This window comes from Balaenoptera acutorostrata, chromosome X, assembly GCF_949987535.1.
Source record: "Balaenoptera acutorostrata chromosome X, mBalAcu1.1, whole genome shotgun sequence".
NCBI lineage: Eukaryota > Metazoa > Chordata > Mammalia > Artiodactyla > Balaenopteridae > Balaenoptera > Balaenoptera acutorostrata.
In genome coordinates this window covers 32,178,759-32,206,714 of record NC_080085.1, presented here as the reverse complement: position 1 = coordinate 32,206,714, position 27,956 = coordinate 32,178,759, and the positions used below count along the sequence as shown (strand labels likewise).

General features: G+C 35.8%; 1 protein-coding gene across 1 annotated transcript in view; it reads right to left on the bottom strand.

Annotated features, from left to right (window-relative positions):
- Nucleotides 1–27,956, bottom strand: part of CFAP47 (cilia and flagella associated protein 47) — a gene marked incomplete at its 5' end in the record, with an annotated part of 301,208 nt that overhangs the window by 138,616 nt on the left and 134,636 nt on the right. Inside the window, 2 exon segments of the mRNA XM_057537629.1 lie at nt 2,214–2,311; nt 8,749–8,889. Coding sequence (XP_057393612.1) covers nt 2,214–2,311; nt 8,749–8,889 — 239 coding nt within the window.

The window sequence follows — 27,956 nt, the reverse complement described above, 5'->3', positions numbered from 1 at the left end:
CAAAAAGACATCCTAAATACTTTACACAAAAGAGAATGGAGCACTATCAACCAATTGTTGTTTATTATAAATATAACCTCATTTTTGGAACCTGCTGTAAAAAGTAACCAAATTTATGTGCCTCGAGGATGTAAATATTTCTTACAAAAACCCTATTTAAAGAGATTCTAACCATTCAGTCATCTCTAGGGAAGGTGTGGAAATTGAGTTGAATGTAACAAAAGCTGAGATACAGATGGAAAATCAGAGAAGACTTAGTGTCTTGAAACCTTCATTGCCACATCTGATGATCTAAGGATTAAGTATAGTATTTCTCAAAAGTTTAGCAAACACAGCAAATGCAGTCAAAAATATCAGGAAACTATATATAGGTGTGGACAGCCATTTTAGTGTACTTCTGAAAGTATTCAGAAAGCATGTTCTTCAAGAAGTGCACAAAGGTTTATTTGATGGGATTATTTAAAACAACCCATACCATCTCCAAAGACTAAATCTTCATGTCCGAAAGTTATAGAGCTAACAAGTTTTTACCTTAGGTAATTACTATTAGAAAGGTGGGAAAACTTAGTAACTTGGCAACATCACTGTCATTGGTAGCCTATTTGGGCAGAGTTACTTGAAAATGACTCCCCTTCTCCACCAACGTCTGTTGAAAGTGCACATTTAATTAGTACAGCACATCTGCCTGTATTCGCAAAGAGAGCAATCTAGCATCTGATGGTGCTAAGTCTTGCTCCTTATTAGTAAGGAAGCCAATGTCTCCCTTTTTGAGGTGCCACCTCATGGTCCCAATTTCTCCTGGACCCATTTAAAATTTTTTTTTTCTCCTGTGTCCCAATAAAGAGATAACTATTGTACTCAAGCAAAATTTGCCGCCTCAAAACGTCTCTTTGGCATGTGGATTATTTCAAACTGAAACCAATCAAAGCCCAAAAGACTCAGGAAGGAACTCTGACCTTCCCCCTAACTGCCTAAAAGAATGTAGAGAGAGGACCTATTCCAGGAAGGGAGCTATCACCACAGACTAGTGTGAACTAGGTGTGTAGACAGGAAGAACCTAGCAAAGTCTGTTTGTTAAAATTTCTCTCTGTGTCCCATTGTCTCTGTATGGCCCAGCAAATACTTATTTACCAAACATTTGCTTTTCTATCTTCATGTGAGTGTCCTTCCTCCTCTGAGAAGTCCCAAAACACTACCCTTAACATCCTCTTTTGTCTATAGCTAAAGATGCAAGTGGTCTCATAATTAAAGTTATGTCATTTAAAAATAATCTTTAATAAAGATTTGATTCTGCAGTGATAACAGGGTCACGGAAATAGGACATTTCCACTGAGTGAAATGATCCTATCGTCATCCCATTAAATACTTTTCTAGGTAGAAGAGAAAGCTTTTGCAAGTGGCACTTGAGTGCATTTCAATAGTTTAATCATCCATTTTCTATGTCTCAATGGAGATTTACCCAGAGATTAGGTGAGCAAATAATTGATTTACAGACAGAAATAATTTATTTTCTGTTGGAGCAAAAGTTGAAGATTCTAAATAATCTTTCTATGAAGAAATTCATCTGCGTATTTAAAAATGAAAATAACCATTATTTATCATAAGTTTAAATATTTGATTTAAATAAATGAGTACCAACAATTGAAAATTAATTAAATCCAAATGTGATTAATAACAATATTGTCCTCATATCTTATTTAAATGAAGACTCAATATTTGACTTTATCAAATAATTCTGGACATGGATTTAGTAATACTTTAATAATTCACATAAGACAATCCTATTCTTTGTCACTATTATTTAAAACCCCAAATCTATGCCAGTTGCTCGAAATATATTTCAGAGTGAAAGGCCTGCTATAGAAACCAGGAGGAATCAATACTGAAAGAGTCCAGAGAGCACAATCCTGCTTTTATCAGATGTGTGAGGAAAGCATGTAGGCTAAGGTTAATTTTGCTCTAGTAATTCTTGAGACATGCAGGTAAAATGCTTATTGGGGCAGCCACTATGATACCATTGAACTAAAAGATGTTTTCTATAAGCATTTAAGATGCATTTTACTGGATTTAAAATAAAATTGCTGTAATTTGAAAAATTTATCCCAAAATGCTCATTTAATATGGATATTTTTTAGGAATAGCAATTTAGGTTTACAACAAATGCCCCGAATATTTGCAAAAAGGAGCCTATGAACAATTAATGGGGCTCCTACCAGAGCAATACATTTCACTTCAATAGTGTTTAAGGGTGGTCCAGGAGCACTATGGATCTCAAGATAATACCAGATTTGTAAATTGCTAATAGCATCATCTGAAAAAAGAAAAAAACATAGCACATCTTAATTTAGGTTTCAGAAAACCATATTTAACATAAAAATTTGAGAAACATGAATTAGATATCATTTTCAAACTCTTTCTGATGGACTCATTCGTCAAGAGATCTGTGAGGAAGGTGAAAAGCTGATTTCATCACAGTTTGTGAGCAATAAGAGAAGCCCCAGCCTGCCTGGCCATGAGAATGGGCTGTGAAAGCTCCCTGCCTCATGCCTGCCCCGTAACTTACTAAGTTCCCCACAAAAATAAGAGTGCTTTACTTTTAAGGATTAGTATTTCAAAAGAAATAACTAATCTTTCCCCCTTAATTCCCAAAGTATTCACATATTATACGTAGAAATATCTAACTATGGTATTACAATATACAAGGCTACATTTCCAGTACCATAAAAATTTAGCCTAAGGAAAAAATCAGAAATAGTTCATGAAATTTCTGGTTTTTTGGGAGTGTGAAAGAGGATCCTAGCAATTTAGCCCAAAAAAAGCTGAAATGGGGTATGGACTGTTAAAAAAAAAAAAGAAGGAGGAGGAGAAAAAGGAGAAGGGGGGAGGGGGAAAAGAAAAAGAAGAAGAAAGAAAGAACAGGCCCAAGGTGGAGCCACTTGCCTCTGGGACAGTAAACCAAGACTTGTTTCAACCTCTCCCAGGAATGGACTTTTTGCAATTTCCTGGTCAGCTCTAGTGAGGTAACCTTGCCTGAAACAATCCTTTCTTTTGTTCTGCTAATACCCTCCTTGTCCATATCCCACCCCCTCCACCAGCATTTCTATAAAACCTGGGAGTAGCTTTCTATTTGCTAGATGGGATGCCGCCTGATTAATGAATTGATGAATCAGGCCAATTAGATCTTCATATTTACTCAACTGAATTTTGTTTTTTAGCAGGACTAAGCGGTGAGAAAGTAATGTTTACATCTGGGTTTTCCAACAATTTTTTTTTTAAAAACAGGCCTTTCTGCTGCCGGTGATGTCCAAAGTCACACCCTTAAATCCTGAAACCAGAACCCTGGTCAACCATAAAAGCCCTGTGTAGCAGGGTTTGTACTGGCATCAAACCCACGTTTTTTCTATTTGTTCTCATCTGCTTAGCTTCTCAGTTTGATATTCTTTATTCTTTATTCTCCAATGTTGAGCTAGATTACAGTTTAAGATGACCTTCAGTTTCAGTTAATTGTTTGCATATCATATCAGTACTGTCAAGTTTTAAAGATTCCAAGAACTGCAATGTTTGATTAACTTACTTAGGTAAATCACTAAGCCTCTCTGGGCCTTAATTTCCTTATCTATGAAATAAGGGGCCCAGACCAGTGCAGTTCTCAGACTCTCTCTTCTGAAAAAGTATTTTGTTTTGCATTGCATTGCAGTGCATTGCATTGTATTATGTTGAATTATTGAATTACATTGAATATATTGAATTGTATTGCATGGCTCAAATAATTGGCTCAGTAAGTCCAAAATCTGCAGGTTAGTACAGCAGGTTGGAGACCCAGGGAAGAGTTGGAGTTCAAGTCCAAAGGCAGTCTACCAGTAGAATTCCTTTTTGCTCTGCGGAGGTCAGCCTTTGTTCTATTAAGACCTTCAACTGGTTAGGTAAGACCCACCCACATTATGGAGGGCAACCTTCTTTGAAAGTTTAAAGATTTAAATGTAATTCTCATACAAAATCACCTTTACAAAAACATCCAGAATAATGTTTAACCTAATATCTGGGCACCATGACCCAGTCAAGGTGACACATAAAATTAACTATCATGGGGACAAGAACACCTCCTATTTGTAATTTCTGTGACTATCACATAAGGTAGTATTGTGATGAAGCTAATTTAATTCCTACAGAGCTAAAAACATATAATGAATATGAATTTATTGGTGAGAGTGGGATTAGTGATAATTTATTAATGAGATGAACAACAAAAATAATAATTATTAAACTTTGTTTAACTACAAGCTTTAAACATATTAAAACTTTTTTCTAATTATAAAATTAGGAGTATTCACTATAGCAATTTAAGAAATTACTGAAAAACTTTAAAAAATAAAAATTATTCACCATCTCATGACCAAGAGTACTTATTTTTTTGTATAAAATTTCAAGAGTAGTATATCAATAAAGACATAAATATATAGACATATACGTATATAAATACACTGGGATATACACATTATATATAATTAATAGATCCATATATACATGTGCATTTGTATATACACATTTCTATCATTCAGAGAATATTCACTATTAAATTTAAGTTCATTACTAGTCATTAGGGAAATGCAAATTAAAACCACAATGAGATATCACACTTGTTAGAATGGCCATGATCAAAGAGACAAGAGATAACAAACGCTGGCGTGGATGTGGAGAAAAGGGAACCCTTGTGCACGCTGGTGGGATTGTAAATTCATATGGCCACTATACAAAACAGTATGGAGGATCCTCATAAAATTAAAAAGAGAATTACCATACGATCCAGCAATCTCACTTCTGGGAATATATCCAAAGGAAATGAAAACACTAACTCGAAAAGATATCTGTACCTTCCTGTTCAAAGCAGCATTATTTACAATAGCCAAAACATGGGAACAACCTAAGTGTCATCAACGAATGAATGGATAAAGAAGTTATAGTATATTCAATGGAATCTTATTCAGCCATTAAAAAACAAGGAAATCCTACCATGTGTGACAACGTGGATGGACTATGAAGGCATTATGCTAAGTGAAATAAGTCAGATAGAGAAGAAAAAATACTGTATGATCTCACTTACATGTGTAGTCTAAAATAAACAAACAAAACAATAACAAAAAACCCAAACTCATAGAAAAAGAGATCAGACTTGTGGTTACCAGAGGCAGAGGGTGAGGGTAGGGAGAAATGAAGGAAGGTGGTCAAAAGGCATAAACTTCCAGTTATAAGATAAATAAGTACTAGGGATGTAATGTACAGCATGATGACTATAGTTAACACTGCTGTATGATACATAGGAAAGTTAAGAGTAAATTCTAAGAGTTCTCTTCATAAGGAGAAAATTGTTTCTTTTTTCTTTCTTTACTTTTTATTGTATCTATATGAGAAGACGGATGTTAGTTGAACCCATTATGGTAAGCATTTCACAATATATGTAAATCAAACCATCAAGCTGTACACCTTAAACTTATACAGTGATGTATGACAATTATTTTTCAATAAAAATGGAAAAAAATTTATGGGCAGATAATACCTATTCAAAAACATTTTAAATCGAGACTTCCCTGGTGTTGCAGTGGTTTAGAATCCGCCTGCCAATGCAGGGGACACAGGTCGAGCTCTGGCCTGGGAAGATCCCACATGCTGCGGAGCAACTAAGCCCGTGCGCCACAACTACTGAGCCTGTGCTCTAGAGTCCACGAGCCACAACTACTGAGCCCATGTGACACAGCTACTGAAGCCCATGCGCCTAGAGCCCGTGCTCCGCAACAAGAGAAGCCACCGCAATGAGAAGCCCGCGCACCGCAACCAAGAGTAACCCCCCTCGCCGCAACTAGAGAAAGCCTGCGTGCAGCAACAAAGACCCAACGCAGCCAAGAAAAAAAAAAATTAATCAAATTTAAAAATTAAAACAATTAAGTTTCAATTATTCAACATAATAAATCATATAAAAACATTCTTATATTAAAATATTTGTGTATATCGCTGATCATTTTATTTAAAAAAATCTAAGCTGTGTGATGACAGGTTGCAAGATAGATTAAGAGCTAGGAAAAATGCATGTACAGGTATCTGCAGTTCTTCAGACAGGCCTTCCCATATTCCTACTCAAACAGAATTAACCTTTCCATTCCCTGTAATACTTTGGTCTTTTTCTTACTGATTGTTCAGTAGTACATTTCTTTTCAATTAGGGAAATTTCAGTTATGCAAAATGAGTAAGTTCTGGAGATCTAATGTACAGCAAGGTAATTATAGTTAATAGGGTGGTAGTGTATACTTGAAATTTGCTTAGAAGGTAGATCTTGTGTGTGTGTGTGTGTGTGTGTGTGTGTGTGTGTCTATACAGGCTTATTAATTGTGACACATGTACCACTTTGGTGGGGGATGTTAACGATGGGGGAGATGATCCATGTGTTAGGGCAGGATGTATATGGGAAAACTCTGAACCTTCCTCTCAGTTTTGCTGTGGACCTAAAACTGCTCTAAAAATTAAATATTTTTAAATATGCCATTGGGATTGTGATAGGTCATTACATCGAATATAGATCACTTTGGATAGCATGGACATTTTAACAATATTCATTTAGAAGAAAGATCGTAAGTGTCTTCACCTTCTTCCATGAAAAGGTGGTAACTATGTGAGATGATAAATATGTTAATTAGGTTGATTGTGGTGATTATTTCACAATGTATATGTATATCTAATCAAGTTGTCCACCTGAAACATGTACAATTTTTAATAGTCAGTTGTACTTCAGTAAAGCTGGGACAGAAAGAAATGAAAACAACTAAATAAGAATTTTCTAACCTTCCAAATAGGGAAATATGAAAAATAATGGTAACACCCAGCTTTAATGAGGGTCAGGTTGAAAGAGATAATATTATACATTATAATGGAAATCTGAATCAATAAAAATTTGAAGAGCGCTTTAACATGTTCAAAATGTTTAAGAATTGCTTATCCCGTTCGAGCCAATGATTTCATTCTAAGAAATTTGTTGGAATAAAATAATCGATGATATGCACAAATATTTTAATATAAGAATGTTTCTTTTATGATTTATTATGTTGAATAATTGAAACTTAATTTAAAAAAAATTTAACAGCCCACACAGTCATAAGTAGATGTAATTCCTAACATGACTCCCCCAACCTCCCCTGCAAAGAACACTTTAATCAGTAGACTTTGATAAGCACTCTCCCCTGCCTCTCGTGCCTTCCCCTTGTGCGCCCCTTAGTAAGATCCTCAAGATACAAACAAGATACAAAGAAAACTTGTTATTTTTTGGAATCAATTCTCACTTTCTGTCTTCTCTCTCAAGAGAGTCATCTAATGCTAGTCTCTGAAATGTTTTCCATCTTTCATGGTATTTCTCTATCCCCATCACCACCCTAAAAGACATTGTTCTCTTCACTTCAAACCCAGTTAGCTGTTGCAGTGGCGAGCTTGCCCCAACTGCTCTTCCCTTCCCAAACTATTTTGAATAGTGCCTAAATATCACTCTTAATCCATGTATTCTGTGATGGTACATTTTATGTGTCAACTTGGCTGGACTATGGGGTCCAGTTGTTTGATTACACACCAATCTAAATGTTGCTGGGAAGGTATTTTTTAAAAACATATGTGAATACTTTCATCGGTAGACTTTGAGTAAAGCAGAATACTCTGCTTAATGTGAATGGGCCAACTCCAATCAGTTGGAGGCCCTAAGAGCAAAGACTGAAGTGACCTGAAGGAGAAGCAATTCTTAGCCAAGCCTGAAACATGGAAACCCTGCTTGAGCTTGTAGCCTGCCCGGTCTGCCCTGGGGAATCTGGACCCATGACTGCAACAGCAACTCTTACCTAATTGTCTACCCTGCTCGCTTGCCCTATAGATTTTGGACTTGCCAGTCTCCACAGTTACGTTAGCCAATTCCTTAAAATGTCTCTCTCTCTACAGATATAGGTTATTGTATTATATTGTACTATATTATATTGTATTGCATTATATTGTATTGTATTATATTACGTTATATTATATTATATTATATCATAGTGGTATCTGTTTCTCTGAAGAATCCTGATTAAACAGAAATTCATTCAATAAAGATTTCTTCTTCAGTACACCTCTGTTTCTAGAACTTTGCCCCTGTTGACCCACTCTTCTCTATTGCCCTCTTCCGTCCCTGCTACTCACCCATAAGAGAACTCATTTATCCACTCTCTAAGAAACCTGCACTGTCTATTCCAACTCTCCATACTCTCATTTTCCTTTGAATTTCTACTGAAACGATATGATGTTTAACAACATTCAAATAAAGCTTTATAATACAGGAAGGGGAAATAATAGCATTTGTTTTCTTTTGCATATGAGGAAGACTGCTACCATCTCCTATATTTAAAAAAGGAGAACACATTACATTGTTAAAATGATATACTCATTAACATTTTACTAGAAATTGAAATTTTTTGTTTAGTAACAGAAATATGTGTAAAGTTTTTCACTTATGAAAGAGTAGGCAGCCTTCAAGCTGAAGTTTTATAATCTACTAATTTTAATAGCAGTACAAATCCAGAAAGTGAACTACATCAAGTTAATCCCGAAATAATACAATTCTTACAGATGATATATGAAATACACATTTGTATACGTATTATGAATGTAAAGTATCTATTGATTTATAAGTAAATGATGAGGGCTTATGAAAATTGATCATGAAATTCTCCATAATAATAAATTTACCTGGTGTTTCCTCATCAAACTTGTCAGATGGTTCTGATAATGATTTCTCAAAGGAGGGTATTAGATGTCTATCTTTATCTTCATCTGAGTCTTCCTGAGAATCACCATTTTGTCTGCTTTTAACGGAAAACGAAATTGTACCTACAACATATAGGTGCAAGATGTCAGATTAACCAGTGTTTAGTTTTCTAAACTAACAATTAAACAGAACAACTTAATGGAAAGTTCAAGGAAATATTTTTAAATGTCCATTAAAATGGTAATTTTTAAACAGCTTTCTCATAGTAATTAAGAAAATGCAGCAAATAACAGAACTGTAACAGCTTTCAGAAAACGTACTGGTCTTGGGTGAGTATTCTTCCATATTTTCTTCTTAAGTCATTTTTTTTTTTTTTTAAACATTAGTTGTTATTTTTTTTTTTTTTTAATTTTATAGCTACTTTATTTATTTATTTATTTATTTATGGCTGTGTTGGGTCTTCGGTTCGTGCGAGGGCTTTCTCCGGTTACGGCAAGTGGGGGCCACTCTTCATCGCGGTGCGGGGACCGCTCTTCATCGCGGTGCGCGGGCCTTTCACTATCGCGGCCCCTCCCGTTGCGGGGCACAGGCTCCAGACGCGCAGGCTCAGCAGCTGTGGCTCACGGGCCCAGCCGCTCCGTGGCATGTGGGATCTTCCCAGACCAGGGCTCGAACCCGTGTCCCCTGCATTAGCAGGCAGACTCTCAACCACTGCGCCACCAGGGAAGCCCCTTAAGTCATTTTTAACACTCATTTATTACCTCATTAAAATATTTACTTTGTTTAATACAATATTCTAAGCATGAACTTTCCTTTAAACATTTAATATGTAAAATACTAAATTTTGTTACAAAAAACTGTTAGTGTCAAAAATTGGTACTCTTTATCTGGAATTTCTGTTATACTAAAATTGACTTATAAAAGATTGGTATTAACTCTTAAACTGAAGCTAACATACATATGGAAATAATTCAGAAATTGGTCCTGATATCTCAATACCAGCTTGCTATTTTCATAGTCTTATTATCCATGTTTAGAGGATGGTTCAAATCTTCTTTCCCCTTCAATTTCCAATACTTCCTTCTCCCTCCTCATTCCTAGCTGATCATCTTGTTTCTATTTCACTAAGAAAGTGGACACTTCCAGGAAAGAATTCTTTCACAGTCCCACCACCACACTGACCAACCCTTCCACAATGGTGACCTCATCCTCTGGCTTTCCTCTTGTAAGAAAGATTGATACACTTTTACCTGGGACCAGCCCTTGGACCTGTGCACTTGATCCCATCTACTCTAGTCTTCCCAAGGATCTGGCTACTGCAATGTTCCCCACTCCCTTCTGCATCTTCAATTCTCCCTCTGAAACACACTGTAATAACACCCAACTTCCAAAAAGCCTTCTCTCCATCTAATGTGTATGTGTAAATCTATGTATTTTTATATGTTTTTGTGTATACACACACACACACGCACTACGTAATACCATGTTAGGCTTACTACTAAAATCAGGATGAAATACACAACATAAATCACAAAAATGATTCAAGGCATAAAATAAATACATTAAAAAAAAATCAAAGTGATATCTTGGCACCGATCTAAGCAGGTTTAATCAATGACTTTCAAATTGGCAAAGAACAAAATATTGCCATGATATTTAAATTTTTAGAGAGAATTAAAGATAAAGAAAAATAGGAGATAAAGTTACAGTTCAATTTTTTTTCGTTTTTAAAGATTTTTTTGATGTGGACCGTTTTTAAAGTCTTTATTGAATTTGTTACAATACTGCTTCTGTTTTATGCTTTGGTTTTTTGGCCACGAGGCATGTGGGATCTTAGCTTCCCAACCAGGAATCGAACCTTCACCCCCTGCATTGGAAGGCAAGGTCTTAACCGCTGGACTGCCAGGGAAGTCCCACAGTTCAATGTTTAAAGCTAAAATAACACATACCAAAATTTAATAGAGATAATACATAGGAATATAGATTCAAAAATCTTATCCCCCCCCAAAAAAACCCAGGAATTAAAAGTAAAAAATGTACTGTTCTTTCAAATTGATAACTTAACACTTTTGATAACATTAATTTTTGATGAGGGTGCTGAGTAACAACCCCCATCTCAGATACTGTGGGTAAGAGTAAAAATTGGTACTACATATTTTGGGGGGTAATTTTGCAACATCCACCAAGTTGTTGCACATCTCCTTTGACATGTCAGTTCTGTTTTTTTATGCTATAAATACCTGATATCTTAAATCTTACCCCATAGGTAGACTAGCAGAGTTATTTACAAAGATGCTGTTGCAATATTATCGGTAATTACACAAAAAAGAAAAAAAAAAAGAGGAACTTGATTTCCACCTATGCATGACTAGTTACATGAATTCAGATAAACATTTATTTGGATTATTGTTCATCTAGTCAAAAGAAAAACCTATGAAAACCGAACTGAAAATACATCCATGATAATATGAGTGAAAGCAGCCATTTACAGAGTTTTATGTCTCATATGGCCCATTGTGTGTGGGGGGACTGTGTGTGTGTATATTTGTGTGTGTGTGTGTGTGTGTGTGTGTGTGTGTGTTTAAAAGATATATACAAATATGAATTGGCATTTGGACAGAAATTTATTTTCTCACAGTTCTGGAGGCTAGATGTTTGAAATCCAGGTGCCAGCAGAGTTGGTTCCTTCTGGAGATTCTGAGGGAGATCTGTTCCATGCCCCTCTCCTAGTTTCTGCTGTTTGCCAGCAATCCTTGGCATTCCTTGGCTTGTAGACGTATCACTCCAGTCTCTGCCTTCACCTTTGCATGGTGTTTTCTCCCGTATCTATCCATGTCTATTTTCCTCTTCTTATAAGGACAACAGTCACATTGCTTCAAGGCCCACCCTAATTCAGCATGACCTCATCTTAATTTGATTATATCTTCAAAGACCCTATTCTAAATAGGATCACTTTAACAGATATCAGTGGTTAAGACACTAGGTCCCTGGGCAGGCAGAACTGCTCCCAGACTGCAGCTGTGAGGGGCTGGAGCCGGATTATAGGGATGCTTCCAGATGTACAGACAGAACATAGTCAGTGGGCCTACCTCTGGGGCATGGACAAGCTTGTCTCACGGTAGGAGTGTTCCCAGACCATGGCTGAGAGTAGCTGGAGCTACGTTACAGGGTCATTTCAGGATCTGCAGTTGGAACAAAGTCGGAGGGCCCGTCACAGGGGCGCAGACAGGTGTGTCTTCCACCTGGTCCCCAGATGGGTAGAAGTGGTGGTTAAGAGGGGCTGAAGCTGGGTCATGGGCCACTTCAGGGTCCACACATGGGACTGAATTCTGTGGGCCTGTTATACAGGGCATGGGCAGGCATGACTCCTGACAGGTTCCTTGGCAGATAGTGCTGATGGCAGGACCAAAGTCAAATGGGATTGTAAAAGTCCACAGGGCTGTTTCCTGGTTGTAGCCAGGACCACAGTTGGCAAGTCTGTCATCTGAGCATGAGTCTGCCTTTTCAAAATGGCCCTCCTCGGTTTTGGACTCCACCAAGGTTTCATGGTCTCCTACCTGGATCGCAAAGCTCCCACAATGGCACTTTTGTCCTTGGATGGCTTCCAAATGACTGTGCTGAAGAGGGATACAATTGGTGGATCTTCTACTCTGCCATCTTGTTGATGTCACTACTATCTTATCATTTTCAATTCCTTTATTTTGAAATATGACAGTCACTTAAGTTATAGGTTAAATTTCAGGTCCTACTATAAACATGGCTTTCTTAGTTTACATAGGAGCTTGGTATATGCTCACAAACACATTGTGGAAAGACAGGGTATCTAGCGGAAAGAACACAGGCTTCTGACAGAATGAGGATTCAAACTCTTGTTCTACTACTGCTAACTTAGCCTTGAACATGTTATTTATCTCATTTGTAAAATGGTGCTAGTTGTTTTGAGGATTAAATGACTGTAGTTTATGCTTATGTAGGACTTACTGTATGTCAGGCATTGTTCTAGGGATTTACAAAAATTGACAAATTTTTCCAAAACATACCTATGAAATTAGTCCTATTATTATCCTCATTTTAAAGAAGCGCAACTGTGACACAAGAAAGTTCAGTAGCTTGCTCAAGGTCAATCAGCTTGTAATAATACAGCTGGAATTTGAACATGAGCATTGTGATTTAAAGTTCACACTCTGTTGAATTAATATATTTTATTTTTCAAACAGTTTTAGGTTTATAAAAAAATGAGTGCAAAGTACAGAGAGTTCCCATATACCTCCCTTAGTTTCCCCTACTATAAGCATCCTGCATTAGGTGGTACATTACTTATAAGTGATGAGTCAATAACAATACATCATTATTAACTTAAGTCCGTAGCTTACATTCTGGTTCACTCTTTGTGTTATACATCCTATGGCTTTGACAAATGTAAAACTTCATCTATCTACCATTACGGTATCATGGAGAATAGTTTCATATCCCCCAAAATCCCCTGTATCCCACTCATACATCCCTCCCTCCCAACCTCCCCAAGGGACTGGCAACCACTGATCTTTTACAGAATGCTGTATAGATGGCCTTTTCGGATTGGCTTCTTTCACTAAGCAACATGCATTTAAGCTTCCTCTGGTCTTTTTGTCATTTATTTTTATCACTGAAAAATATCCAATTGTATGGATATACCACTATTTATCCATTCACCTATTGTAGGATATCATGGTTGCCTCCACATTTTGGCAATCTTGAATAAAGCTGTTATAAACATTCATGTACAGATTTTTGTGTGGACATAAATTTTCAACTCATATGGGTAAATACCAAATGGGCTTGTGATTTCTGGATCATGTTATGAATATGTTTAGTTTTGTAACATACTGCCAAACTGTCTTCTAAAGCACCTGTACCATTGTACCATTTTGTATCCTCGCCATTAATGAATGAGAGTTCCAATTTTTCTACATCTTTGTCAGCATTTGGTATTGTCAGGGCTTCTGAATTTAGCCATTCTAATAGGTATGTAGTGTTATCTCACTGTTGTTTTAATTTGCAGTTCCCTAAAGACATATGACGTTGAACATCTTTTTGTATGCTTATTTGCTATCAGAATATTTTTTTTGGTGAGGTATCTCTCCAGATCTTTTGCCAATTTTTAAAGTTGAGTTATTTTACTCTTGTTGAGTTTTAGTACTTTAAAATATATTTTGGATACCACTCATTATTAGATATCCAAAAAGTTTACAAGAGACAAATAAGGACACTATATATAAATAAAAGATTCAATTAACTAAAAAATCAAAAAACAAACAAACAAAACTGAGCTTATATATAGATACAGAGAACAGATTGGTGGTTGCCAGAGGCAGGGGGTGGGGGTGGGATAAGTGAAATGGGTGAAGGGGGTCAAAAGGTACAAACTTCCAGTTATAAAATAAGTTATGGGGATGTAATGTACAGTATGATGACTACAGTTAATAATATTGTATTGCATATTTGAAAGTTCCTAAGAGAACAGATCTTAAAAGTTCTCATTACAAGAAAAAAAATGTAATTATGTGTAGTGATGGATGTTAACTAGACTTATCGTGGTGATCATTTTACAATATAAACAATTATCAAATCAAAAAAAAGATTCAATTCAGGAAGAATATATAAAAATTATACACCTAAAGACACCTAAAAACAGAGGCCCAAAATATATGAAGCAAAAATTGACAAAACTGGAAGGAGAAATAGACAATCCTACAATAATAGCTGGAGACCTCAATACCCCACTTTCACTAATGGACAGAACAACCAGACAGAAGACAAATATGGAAATAGAGGAGGTGAACAGTATTGTAACATGACTAGACCGAACTGACTTACAAAGAACATTCCAAAAAACAACAGCAGAGTACACATTCTTCTCAAATGACCAAGGAACAATGTCTAGGATAGATCGCATGTGAGGCCACAAAGCAAATCTTAATAAATTTTAAAATACTGAAATTGTACAAAGCATTTTTTTCTCATCACAATGGAAAGAAATTATAAATCAATAACAGAAGAATGAAATTTATAAATCTGGAAATTAAACAACATACTCTTAAACAACCAATATTTCAAAGAAGAAATCACAATGAAAATTAGAAAATATCTTGAGACAATTGAAAATGAAAACACAGTATACAAAATTTAAGGGATGTAGTAAGAGCAGTGCTAAGAGGGCAATTTATAGCAGTAAATGAATTCGTTAAAAAAAAAGAACAACCTCAAATCAACAACCTAAATGTACACTATATGAACTAGTATAGTTCATAGAAGAGCAAATTAAACCCAAAACTAGCAGAAGGAAGGAAATAATACAGATTAGCATGGAGGTAAATGATATAGAGAATAGAAAAACAATAGAGAAAACCAAAAAACCCAAAAGTTGGTTCTTTAAAAAGATCAACATAAGTGGTAGACCATTAGCTAGAGTGACTAGGAAAAAAGGAGAGGAGACTCAAATTAAAGTAGGACATTATTATTCTTTTTACCAAAATAAAAAGCATTATATATATGTAAAGAGAATATTATAAACAATTATGTGCCAAAAATTGGATAACTTAGACGAAATGGACAATTTCCTAAAAACACACAATCTACTAAAACTGACTCATGAATAACAGAAAACTTCAATAGACATAAAATTAGTAAGAGGATTAAATCAGTAATCAAAACCCCCCCTACAAAGAAAAGTCCAGCACGAGATGGCTTCACTGTTTAATTCTACCAAATATTTAAAGAAGAATTTACAAGATTTTTTCTCAAACACTTCCAAATTATTGAAGAGGAGGGAAAACTTCCTAACTCATTCTAGGAGGCCAGCATTGCCATGATACAAAAGCCAGACAAAGACAGTGTAAGAAAACTAAAATCCAGTATCCCTGGTGAACACTGATGCAAAATTTTTCAATAAAATACTAGAAAATTGGATTCAGCAGCATATCAAAAGGATTACATACCATAATCAAATGAGACTCATTTCAGGAATGAATGAATGAATGAATGAATGAAGGGTAAATTTCTGTACACTAGCAATGAACAATTAGAAAACTAAGGAAACAACTCAGTTAAATAAAACCATTATTTGGATAACCTTATATAAGTTAATATGTGTGCATTGAATAATAAGGAAACCTAATCAATATTTCAAATACTATGAAATATTCTCAAGAATTAAAAGTACACTTTCTCCATTCTTTCTCATTTCAGTTCATTTATATACTCAGCATATTTTTCTTCCTCCAACACACCCATTTAAACATTTTTGCATTTTTATTATCCCATAGCAAATAGAAATTGGACAATCACTTGTAAAACAACTCAAAAGGCCTATATAAGACCATATATTATATACCAGAATGAGAAATTACATATTTATCTCAAAAATAGAAATGGATGAATAGAACTATGGAAGAAATTATAGGTCTATTTAGTAGCTTATGTTTTAATTGAAAGAAGACTTTTAAAAATGCATCTTAGAATTTATACCACTAACTTATATACATTTTTTTCCAGTGAAAAACCTTTTTCTTGGCAATGTAATTTTCATTTTAATTCTAAACAATTACATTTTTAAATTACATCTTTATTTTGGTTATTAATTTGCTACAGTAGAAGAGACAAGTGGTCAAATTCCTGTAAACTTTTATTACAAGGAATAACTTTAGACTCAGTGGCATGACTGGTAGCAATGAAACTTCAAACCAAATGCAGTAAATAATAATTATGAGAAGAATATGTGTTTCAAAAGATGATAATATTTTGCCACACTATATGTACATGTGATTACTTTGTTCCCTGTATTCCTCTGTTCAGGCCAACACCAACCAATCCAAAAGGGAACAAAAATAAATAAAAGCTTGATTATTTGTGCTTGAGTTTATCAGAGTGATAGGAAAATTATTAGACTGCTTTGGAAAAACTATAGGTGTTAACAGACATAATAGTAGTGAGCAAAAGCAACTCTCTAAAATATAACATCATTGATTTAATGGAGATTTTCAGTTTGTCTGAATAGAGTGTTACAAAAAATCTAATAGGAATCATAATTATAGCTATTATATTTTTAATAGCACAAGCTTGCATTTTGAGAAATGGATTATTTTCCTCTGCTAAACACTCTAAGGGTCTGAATAGTCAAAAAACAAATATTCCCTAGTATTTAAGTCATTTAAAAAAATTAGGAATTATTTTTCTCTAATTTCATACTCTTGTAAAATGTAAATATCAGACTCAAGTTTATAGACTGAGCAATGTAATTTCCTATTAATTTCTTTTGAAAATAATGGAAAATTATTTATTGAATGCTTATTCTGTGTTAGGTGATGCTAAATGCTTCACATTCATTATCTATTTAACCACTTTAATAAACATATGAGTTAATTACTCATTAGATTTATTTTAAAGCTGAGCAACCCGGGCTGTAGAGAATGTTGGATAACTTACTCCAGGTCACACAGTTAGTAAGTGACAAAGGCATGTATATTTACCTGACACAGAATATGGGAAATGGCACATTAAGTCATGTGTAAATAGCATGGAATAAATGGGCTTTTGATCCGAAAAATAGTAAAATCATTCATATACTTTGAAAATATATGTTTATTTTGACCTAAAGTGATAGGTCTCAGATGCTGCTCAGAGATCACCTAAACTATTTTATCCCTTACAAAACCTGCAAAAGCAAGATTCCATGGCAACAGTTAAACCTGGTAAGGTCTTTGACCTCTTTGCACTTGGTACCTTCACATCCTTCCTGCTCCTTCCACTGGACCTTCACCACTCCTTCTCCCTAATGAGGAGAACTGTTATGGAAAATCTCCGTATGGCTAGGATTTTATCCACTTGTGAATTTCTTGGAGGCACATGAATTCCGTCAAGAAGTTTTTTCATAAGTATTTGCTCTATGCACATTATATTACACATGATCAAATTAATCTTAACTGTTGTTTCTCTAATATCATACGACCATTTAAAATTTGAGTAGCAAAAAAAAAAAAAAATTTGAGTAGCAAGCCTAAGGAATCCTCTACTAGCCCTCTTCCTCCTTCTCTCTCTTTATCTTTTTCTTTCTTCATTTTAACCTTATTTCTAACTCACTTTCTTTTGTTTTATTTCCCCTTCATTAGGGGACCAAAAGGCAAGGTGGAAAAACAAAATTATGTGGCTGATAAAAAACAGAGATAAAGAAACCCAGTGCTGGGGCCACAATTGCCATAAATAGAGCTCTTGTCTCCCACTCTTTCTAAATGCTTAATTTTTACGATAAAATGTACAGCAGTTTAGCACCCAATGGTAGTCCTAAAGGCTCCATTTTTTTGTGTGCATGGAATTATACTGTTTGTTCTTTCTATAATACATTTTGGCATGAGTATATCAAGACACTAAAGACAACAGGAAAGGATTATAAAGGATTATTAAAATCTATAGGATTCAGATTTCTGTTGTAGAGAATGGTTGATTACATTTTAACTTTAACAAGAACCTATGCTTTCATTTCTGGGGCAAGCAATGATAGTCTAGATTGCAATTAAAACTGCATGCTTCGGGCTTCCCTGGTGGCGCAGTGGTTGAGAATCTGCCTGCTAGTGCAGGGGACACGGGTTCGAGCCCTGGTCTGGGAGGATCCCACATGCCGCGGAGCGGCTGGGCCCGTGAGCCACGGCTGCTGAGCCTGCGCTTCTGGAGCCTGTGCCCCGCGACGGGAGGGGCCGCGATAGTGAAAGGCCCGCGCACCGCGATGAAGAGCGGTCCCTGCACCGCGATGAGGAGTGGCCCCCACTTGCCGCAACTGGAGAAAGCCCTCGCACGAACCAAAGACCCAGCACAGCCAAAAATAAATAAATAAATAAATAAATAAATAAATAAATAAATAAATAAAATTTAAAAAAAAAAAAAAAACTGCATGCTTCTTCCTGATCCATAGAAGAAAAAACTGATAAACCGCATTTCATTAAAATTAAAAACTTCTATAATCATTTCATAATGTATACATATATCAAATCGTCACATTGTGCATCTTAAATATATATAATTTTTGTCAATTATACCTCAATGATGCTGGAAAAAAATTAAAACTTCTGCTATTTAATAGACACTGTTAATCAAATTAAGAGGAAAACTACATATGGGAGAAAAATTTATAAAGCACATAACTGATAAAGGGAATATATCCAGAATATATTTTTAAAAACTTCTAAAATTTCAACAATAAGAAAACAGACAACTCAATGGGGGGGATGGTCAAAAGACTTGAAAAAAAATTTAAATTAAGAAGGTGTATGGATGACAAACAAGCACAAGACGCTCAACGTTATTTATTATTCATTATGGAAATACAGATTAAAACCACACTATAATAGCACTAAAACAAATTAAAATGGAAAAAATTGAAAGGACTAACCCTACTAAGTATGGTCAATGATGTAGAGAAAGTGGAACTTTCATACACTGCTGGTGGGAATGGAAAAGGGAACAATCTCTTTGAGAAATGGTCTAGCAGTTTCTTTAAACGTTATAAATTCAACAACCATGTTACCCAGCCATCCAACATATAAGTGATTTACCCAAGAGGAATGAAAGTATATGCCCATAGAAAGACGTATACATGAATGCTCATATCAGTTTTACCTGTAATTACCAAAAAATGCCAAAACCCAAATGTCCATCAATAGGTAAATAGGTGAACAAAGTGTGGTATATCCATTCCATGGAGTATTACTCAGCAATAAAAGGAATAAACTATTGATAGATACACTGTGTGGATGGATCTCAAAAACATTACAATGCACAAAAGAAAACAGCCAAAAAAAGGGTGTACAATGTGTTATTATATAATATATAATATATATATATACACAATATATATAGTGTGTATATATACACATATATACAATATACACAATACACAATATATTATTCTATATATTATAATTATATTATATATTATATATTTATAAATATTCATATTTTTATATAACTTTATATAAATAAATTTATAAATATTATATAGTTAGTATAATATATAAAATATTACATATTATGTATATATTGTATGTATATATAGTATATATATGTATATAGTTATATATATAGTGTGTATATATATGTGTGTGAGTGTGTATATATATACACATATATACATATATACATATATATACACACACACATACATATATAAAAAATGCTATAAGATGCATATAAAGTGACAGAAAACAGATAAATGGTTGTCCAGGGCAATGGTGGCATTGGGCAGGAGGGGAGCAGAGGCAAAAAGATTAAAAATGGACACAAGGAAACTTCAGGGGGTAAAATATATTATTTGAATTGTGTCAATGGATTCATGGGTGCACACATATGTTAAAACTTCTCAAATTGTACTTTGAATATGTACAACTTATTGTATGTCAATTATACTGCAATAAAGGTGTTAAAAAATACACTGTGTATTTCAGATATTATACCCACCACTTCTGAGCAGAATATTGACAGAAGTTGAGAACTGTCACCCCAAATTGGAAGTACTGTATAAGCAGGATGTGTTTAAGAGAAGTTCACAGCCACCAATGAGTATCTTTCCAGCACAAGGCAATGTCATGTGCAAGATAATTAATACAGGATAATTAATGAAGCCATCATATTAAATAGCCAGATGAATCTATCTATCTATCTATCTAAAATCTCTATCTATATCTCCTCTTGTTCCATAAAGCCATGCATGTTTCGTTGATATCAAATATAATTGTTTGCTCATTTGTCTGGATTCACTGCACTGTGAAGGTGGCTTCTTAAGCCTCCATGTAAAGCCCTCATTTTTTTTTTCATTTTATTTTCAACTTATTTCTATGATTAATTTCTGCATGAGATGAAAATGAATTTTAGCATTAAAAAGCATCCTTAGATCCCATCCACACAATAAAAACAGGAGTCACATTTTATAAAACTGCAGAATGTTAAGAGGGAAATGTTCATCAGTATTCACAAAACTTTTTGAAGTAGGTCCATGTTAAGAAAAAATATTTAAGTACAGATGGCCCAGAGGCACATGAAAAAATGCTCAACATCGCTAATTATTAGAGAAATGCAAATCAAAACTACAATGAGGTACCACCTCACACCAGTCAGAATGGTCATCATTAAAAAGTCTACAAATAAGAAATGCTGGAGAGGGTGTGGAGAAAAGGGAACCCTCTTGCACTGTTGGTGGGAATGTAAGTTGGTGCAGTCACTATGGAGAACAGTATGGATGTTCCTCAAAAAACTAAAAATAGAACTACCATACGACCCAGCAATCCCACTACTGGGCATATACCCTGAGAAAACCATAATTCAAACAGAATCATGTACCACAATGTTCACAGCAGCATTATTCACAATAATCAAGACAGGGAAACAACCTAAATGCCCATCAACAGACGAATGGATAAAGATGTGGTACATATATACAATGGAATATTACTCAGCCATAAAAAAGAATGAAATAATGTCATTTGCAGCAACATGGATGGAGCTAGAGATTATCATACTAAGTGAAGTCAGAAAGAGAAAGACAAATACCATATCATATCACTTATATGTGGAATCTGAAATATGACACAAATGAACCTATCTCTGAAACAGAAACACACTCACAGACATAGAGAACAGACTTATGGTTGCCAGGGTGGTGGAGTGGGGAGGAATGGAATGGGAGTTTGGGGTTAGCAGATGCAAACTATTATATATAGGATGGATAAACAACAAGGTCCTACTGTATAGCACAGGGAACTAAAATCAATATCCTGTGATAAACCAAAATGGAAAAGAATATTAAAAAAAGAATGTATATATATGTATAACTGAATCACTTTGCTGTACAACAGAAATTAACACAACATTGTAAATCAACTATACTTCAATAAAAAAAGAAATAATATTTAAAAGACAAAAAATAGTTTTAAAGTTTCATAATTTCTGACTGTTCTTCTAACCCTTCTAATTCCAAGAGGTTATGTTTAATTCCTCACATATTAGAAAGCCTCTTTGAAAGATGCTTTGAATTTGAAAATTTTTTTCAAAAATGTATGAAAAAATTATTTACAATAAACCCCCCCCTCTGAGATTCTTCAGTAAAAGTTTTACATGAGAAAAGCCAATGACTTGGGGGATTCCCTGGTGGTGCAGTGGTTAAGAATCCGCCTGCCAATGCAGGGGACACGGGTTCGAGCCCTGGTCCAGGAAGATCCCACATGCCGTGGAGCAACTAAGCCCGTGCGCCACAACTACTGAGCCTGTGCTCTAGAGCCCGTGAGCCACAACTACTGAAGCCTGTGCGCCTAGAGCCCGTGCTCCGCAAGAAGAGAAGCCACTGCAATGAGAAGCCCACGCACCGCAACAAAGAGTAGCCCCTGCTCGCCACAACTAGAGAAAGCCCGCACGCAGCAAAGAAGACCCAACGCAGCCGAAAATTAAATAAATGATAAATAAATAAATTTAAAAAAAAAAGCCAATGACTTCCCAAATCGTATTTTCATTTTACTATAAATAACTCCTTACAAAATACACAAATTGTGGGCTTCCCTGGTGGTGCAGTGGTTGAGAGTCTGCCTGCCAATGCAGGGGACACGGGTTCGAGCCCTGGTCTGGGAGGATTCCACATGCCGCGGAGCAACTATGCCCATGTGCCACAACTACTGAGCCTGCGCGTCTGGAGCTTGTGCTCCGCAACAAGAGAGGCCGCGATAGTGAGAGGCCGGCGCACTGTGATGAAGAGAGACCCCCACTTGCCGTAACTGGAGAAAGCCCTCGCACAGAAGCGAGGACCCAACACAGCCAAAAATAAATAAATAAATAAATAAATAAATGGATCATCACGTTTAAAAAAAAAAATACATAAATTCTTTTGACTAGTAAAGCAGGATACACACACACACATACAACATACACACACACAGGAGGGGGGATGAGAGAGAGAGGTGGCGAAATGAGGGGGAAAGTTTTACTATCTTAATAACAATGATATATATGTGTGTGTGTATATATATACATATACATATATATATATCACTAGTTCAAAATTCAAATATGAAGCTTTTAACCAGAATATCATGGGTGGATTGGGAAGCCACTAGAGCCTTCTTCTGAAAGCAACCTAAATTCATATTTAGTAGAGCATCCATGGCCTACCTTGCACTCCCAGGGAGAACTATGTCTCTGATACATGACCCCACGGCAAACACTGGAATTGCAAAAGTGTCTTCCTTCAGTTTCACAGAATATATGCAGTTTTCAAATTTATGTTTTTCTTCAAGTTTGTAAATCCTCCTTGTTCTCACATTTTACTGCACTCCTATTACTGCACTACTAAGCAATTTAAAAAATATTTTAGAAATAATTTTATTTTTGAAATGTATTGCTTCTTCCATTTGACACTGACCGGATACCTGCTGCTATATGCCAGGTGTTGGTCCGCAGGCCAATGCTAGTCTGGCACTCAAAGGACAGATCATCCCGTGTAAAGGCAGAAAATGCAGGATTTGTCGTCGCTCATTGATCTATTAACGTGCATGAATTTATCTCTAGCCAATCATCTGAGTAGACCTTGAGACTAGAGTTAATACTGAATTTGATTTTGGGGTCAGGGGCAGGAAGAACAAATCTAGCGTTCACAAGCCCCGCAGGGTAATACCATGCAGGTGGCTAGAGCTTTTACGAAACATCAGAGCAGAGGCTGTCTGGGAAAGCAGAGATGGTGAAAGCAAATAGGAAAGCCCAGAAGACCATGAGAGGATCCAAACAAACTCAATTCATTCTCTCTGCAGTGCCTCAAGGCCCTGTTTTTTTTTTTTGTAAACCACATTTTTCACCTAAAAGAGCATGAAAATGCTTTATGGCATTTAAAGCAGCCAACATTTGTTTTGAAAGACCAGTGGCATCTAATTGGTTTCTATGCTCCTATAACTGTGCACAGTCTACAACACTGGTGGGAACAGGCCAGCAAGATCCAAATTCAGTTTCAGCCAAGCTTTTGATAGCACTTTCTCTGGCATTTTCATTGAGACAAACTAGGAGAGAGTGGAGACAAAAGAAGCCCTAAATCTTCCCATATATCCATATCATATCAGGGAATTTTCAAAAATGGGAGTTAGCATATTAAATAAGAGTGATAAACATTAGGTGAGCACCTACTAGATGAGTACTTTTCATATATTCCCATTTTATGCCCATAACTACCCTGGGTTAAGGTTAAGGAAAGGTTAAGTATTATCTATATTTAACATGTAAGAAACCTGATAATCAGTGATGTTAAGTTTACTACCAAGGTCGCCCAACCAGAGAATGATATAATTGGAGGTTGAAGTCACACGTGACCTCCAAACGTGCTCCTTTGCAACACAATAGCAGTAAGATAAGAGATAGCAAAGGAAAAGATGTGCAATTTTGCCATTGTGATGTGCTGGTTAGCATGAATATACTGCCCAAACTTTAAATGAAAAAATGCAAATTTAAATAGTACTACTTTTGCTCAGCATCACATTCTGAAAATACACATGACAAGCAGGCTTCTCATCACATACAACATTAGAAATCAAATTTTGAACTGAATTTCTATTTCAAAGATGGCAACTGGTAATACATATCTGTCTAGATAGTGGAGAGTAGCAGGACGCCAGCTATAAAAACTATTCCTATCTTGTTTAAACATAGGCCTAACATAAGAACTTTGTTATGCACACATTAAACATTTCGTTTTGACATTAAGCAGAAGTTCATCGAAAATAAATTTTTAAAAATATTTAGCAAAGCTGACTAAAAGCTTGTTTGCAATCATTTAGAGTAGGCTTTCTTGTGCCAATGTCATAATAGATCTCATTCTAGCATAAGGACTTCTGAATTGCAAATTTGCAGAAATAAATCTTAGCTCTAATTTACAGTTGTGTTGAACTGAATGAATGCAATCACTTTTCAGCAAGTGAAAAAGCACTTTCGGCTGCTGCTGAAAAAATACAAGGTAATTGTGGGCTACATCAGAATCACCATTGTTACCAACTTTCTAGAGCTATCAGCTTGTCAAGGGGCACGGATATAAGAGAGAATTTAAGACTACTTTATCATGAATGTTCCGGGTAGAGACTAAATTTACTAACATGACTGGAAACCATCTTAAAATGTGGATTCTCAGCATTTAGTTTTCTACTGTAGAATAAACAATTAAAGCACAGTATTGAACTGTGTCCATGTAGTATCCTGAACAATTAAATACTTGACACTGTAAGTGAATGGTTTATGAAAATATCCTTTAAAAATTTTAAATATTTATTCTTAATTGAGATAAAATTGACACACAACATTATATTAGTTTTAGGTGTAAAAATACTCTTGTTTAATGTTTAGAGATCATTTTAGGCTACCATGCCATGATCAACATATTAAATTATTTCAGTCTGATTACAGTTCATAAATTTAAATGACTCATAGTTCAATAAATAGTCCTTGTGGACTTCCACGACTCTGTAGACAAAGATAAGATATTCAACTACCCAAGTTTCCCACCCCACCCCTCTTTTTTTTGATCACAAATAAATGTCATTAACAATTGGAAGGATTTCTAAAGACTTCTTCCCTGGAGATGAAAGTATGTTCCTCACAACTGGGGGATCATAAGGGATAATTATGAAGTCTTATGCTTAGGTTAGATAAATCAACTGCATTGGTTAACAGTAAGATAAAAGCTGTTTAAAGATATCTAGGGATCGCCGTTTCCATAATATGTTGGAAGGGAATCCTCTCTCAACTGACAATTTTAAGTTAAACACACACACAAGCTAAGAAAGCAGGAATCCACTGCACTGAGCCGTCACTGGAGATGATATCTGTTCTGGAATATGAACTACTCTGTGGTATCCTGGAGTCTTGCCTTTCAGGGTCATAATTGGGAATCAGAGAACAAACCTGTCAAAGAGCCCAGGCTTGCATGGTTTGGGGTCCCGATTTCACATTATATTTTTGGACTACCAAACCCCAAATTAATTATTTAGCTTCATAACTCTTCATTTCTCTTCACAGAAAGGGGGCCCTAGTGGTATCCCCACAAGTTTAGACAGTCACCTGTTTGTTTTTATTAAAATCTGCTTCTTAAAGTTATATTATCACCCTGATATTCACAAGCTGGAGGGCACTGAGCTGATTACTGTGATTTCCTCATAAAAAACTCAGAACAGTTATGCCAGAGACATATGTGTTCCATGTAGATTATTGAAGAGCAAATGGAGCAAACTATTAGAAAAAAATGATATGTAGGTTATATCAAATTGTATAACCTTAATTCTTACAAGTTCATTTTCTTAGTGCTATATTAGGAGTGAGTTGCTCTATGTTGTGAACATGCATGTTTATAGCCATCTCTAAATCATATTTGTGAATCATGTTATTGCAACCAAAATAAATTTAAGGATTATTCTTACTAAAGTATATGCTAACCGTTAATGCCTAATCATCTTCACTAAATATTGGCCTTGTACAAAAAATCAAGTTTCTACCTGAGACGAATGGAAATTTAGTTGCATATTTCACTACTACAAATAAGCCACAGGCCATTACTACATTTCTATATTTTGTTACATACTAATCCTGCAATAATGGACAGTAATATTAGCTTTTTGCATTCTAATGACCAGAGAGGTCATTTTCTGGTTGTTAAGAGAATTAGGCCATTAAGTTTTAATGCATTTAGTCATTAACACATTTCTGCCTTTACACACGGTGTTTTTGTTTGCTTGGTTTTGTGTGTCTGTTTCCCTTTAAGGTTCTATGCTTTCATATCTAGGTTGACTGATTCAATATTTTTCCATTTTTCTGAAATTTATTGACACAGAAAAGATAATCTTCAAATCAAGATAGAACTGGGCTTTCCCTCCCTAACTAGTAAATCAATCCTGCTAATCGTCTCTCTCTCTCTCTCTCTCTCTCTCTCTCTCTCTCTCTCTCTCGCTCCCTCCCTCTATCTCTCTCTCTCTCTCTCTCTCTCTCAGTTAATGGTATCACCTTCCTTAGCGTTGCTTACTATCAGAAGTACACTTGACTCGCCTTTCTCCCTCTCTCTCCTTATTCAATCTTGATCAAATGCAGCTCTCGTAGACATTATGCTACATCAACCATTTTCCTTTTCAGGAACGAAGGACTTATTTCTGTTGCTACTAGAAATAATGCTGGAAAATGACTATTTGGTCAAGCCCTCTTTAGGCATCGCGCATTGAGTGAAAAAAAAAAAAAGCCTCACCCAAGGTCAAACCTCCTTCCACATGTACTCCACTTTCAATGACTGATCAGCACAGCAGCATAAAGGCCCAGTCCCCTTCTCCTAACTTGGGACAAGTCCAGAGGACCATCCCAGCTTCAGAGGCCCCAGTGAGTTGACTAAAAGCCTTCACTCCGCCTGTCCGGAAACCCAACTTTTCCCTCTGGTCAGTATGTTTTCTTACCTTTTCCTTTCACAAGTGTTGATCACAACACATTCCCTAATAAATGTCCTATAAACTAATGTCCCATCTCAGAGTCTGATTCCCTGGAAACCCAAGCTGCTACAGCATCATTTTCCATTGTTACTTTTCTTGAAACTTCACTTCTGTTTTTTTTAACCCACTATCACTGGCCTAGTTTGGTCTGCCCTTAATGTTCATTTAAATGGTCAACCTTAACTTTTTGTTCCACGGCCAAAGAGGCATTCAAATTTAAACCTCCACATAGGCACGCCTGAAACATGATTGTAGTTCACTGCAGGCTCTTGTGATAATTCCAGTTCCATCCATTTCTCAAAATTTCTACCTACCAATCAATATGCCATGACACCTACTTTAGTATATGCCACATATGACTCAGTGCCCCATGAAAATCCCCTCTGCAGACAGTTCGCATTCACACCAGTGGTTTCCTAAGACTCTTTTCCAGTGGGAATTCACTGCCATGGGAATCTGCCCTAAGAACAAACTTTAATCATTGAGGGAAAGGAGGTAGAGGATGTTTACCCCAATTTCCTTACCCTTCAGCCTGACAATTCTCTCAGAAAGTTCCCAGTGAGGTTCCCCAGGTCTCAGCAGTAATCTGATATCTAGCTCATTTTCTGACTTTTTCCTTTCAGCATCTTACTTCCCCATTCGGTCAGCGTGCTTCCTGTGATCACCTCTCAAAAAAACTA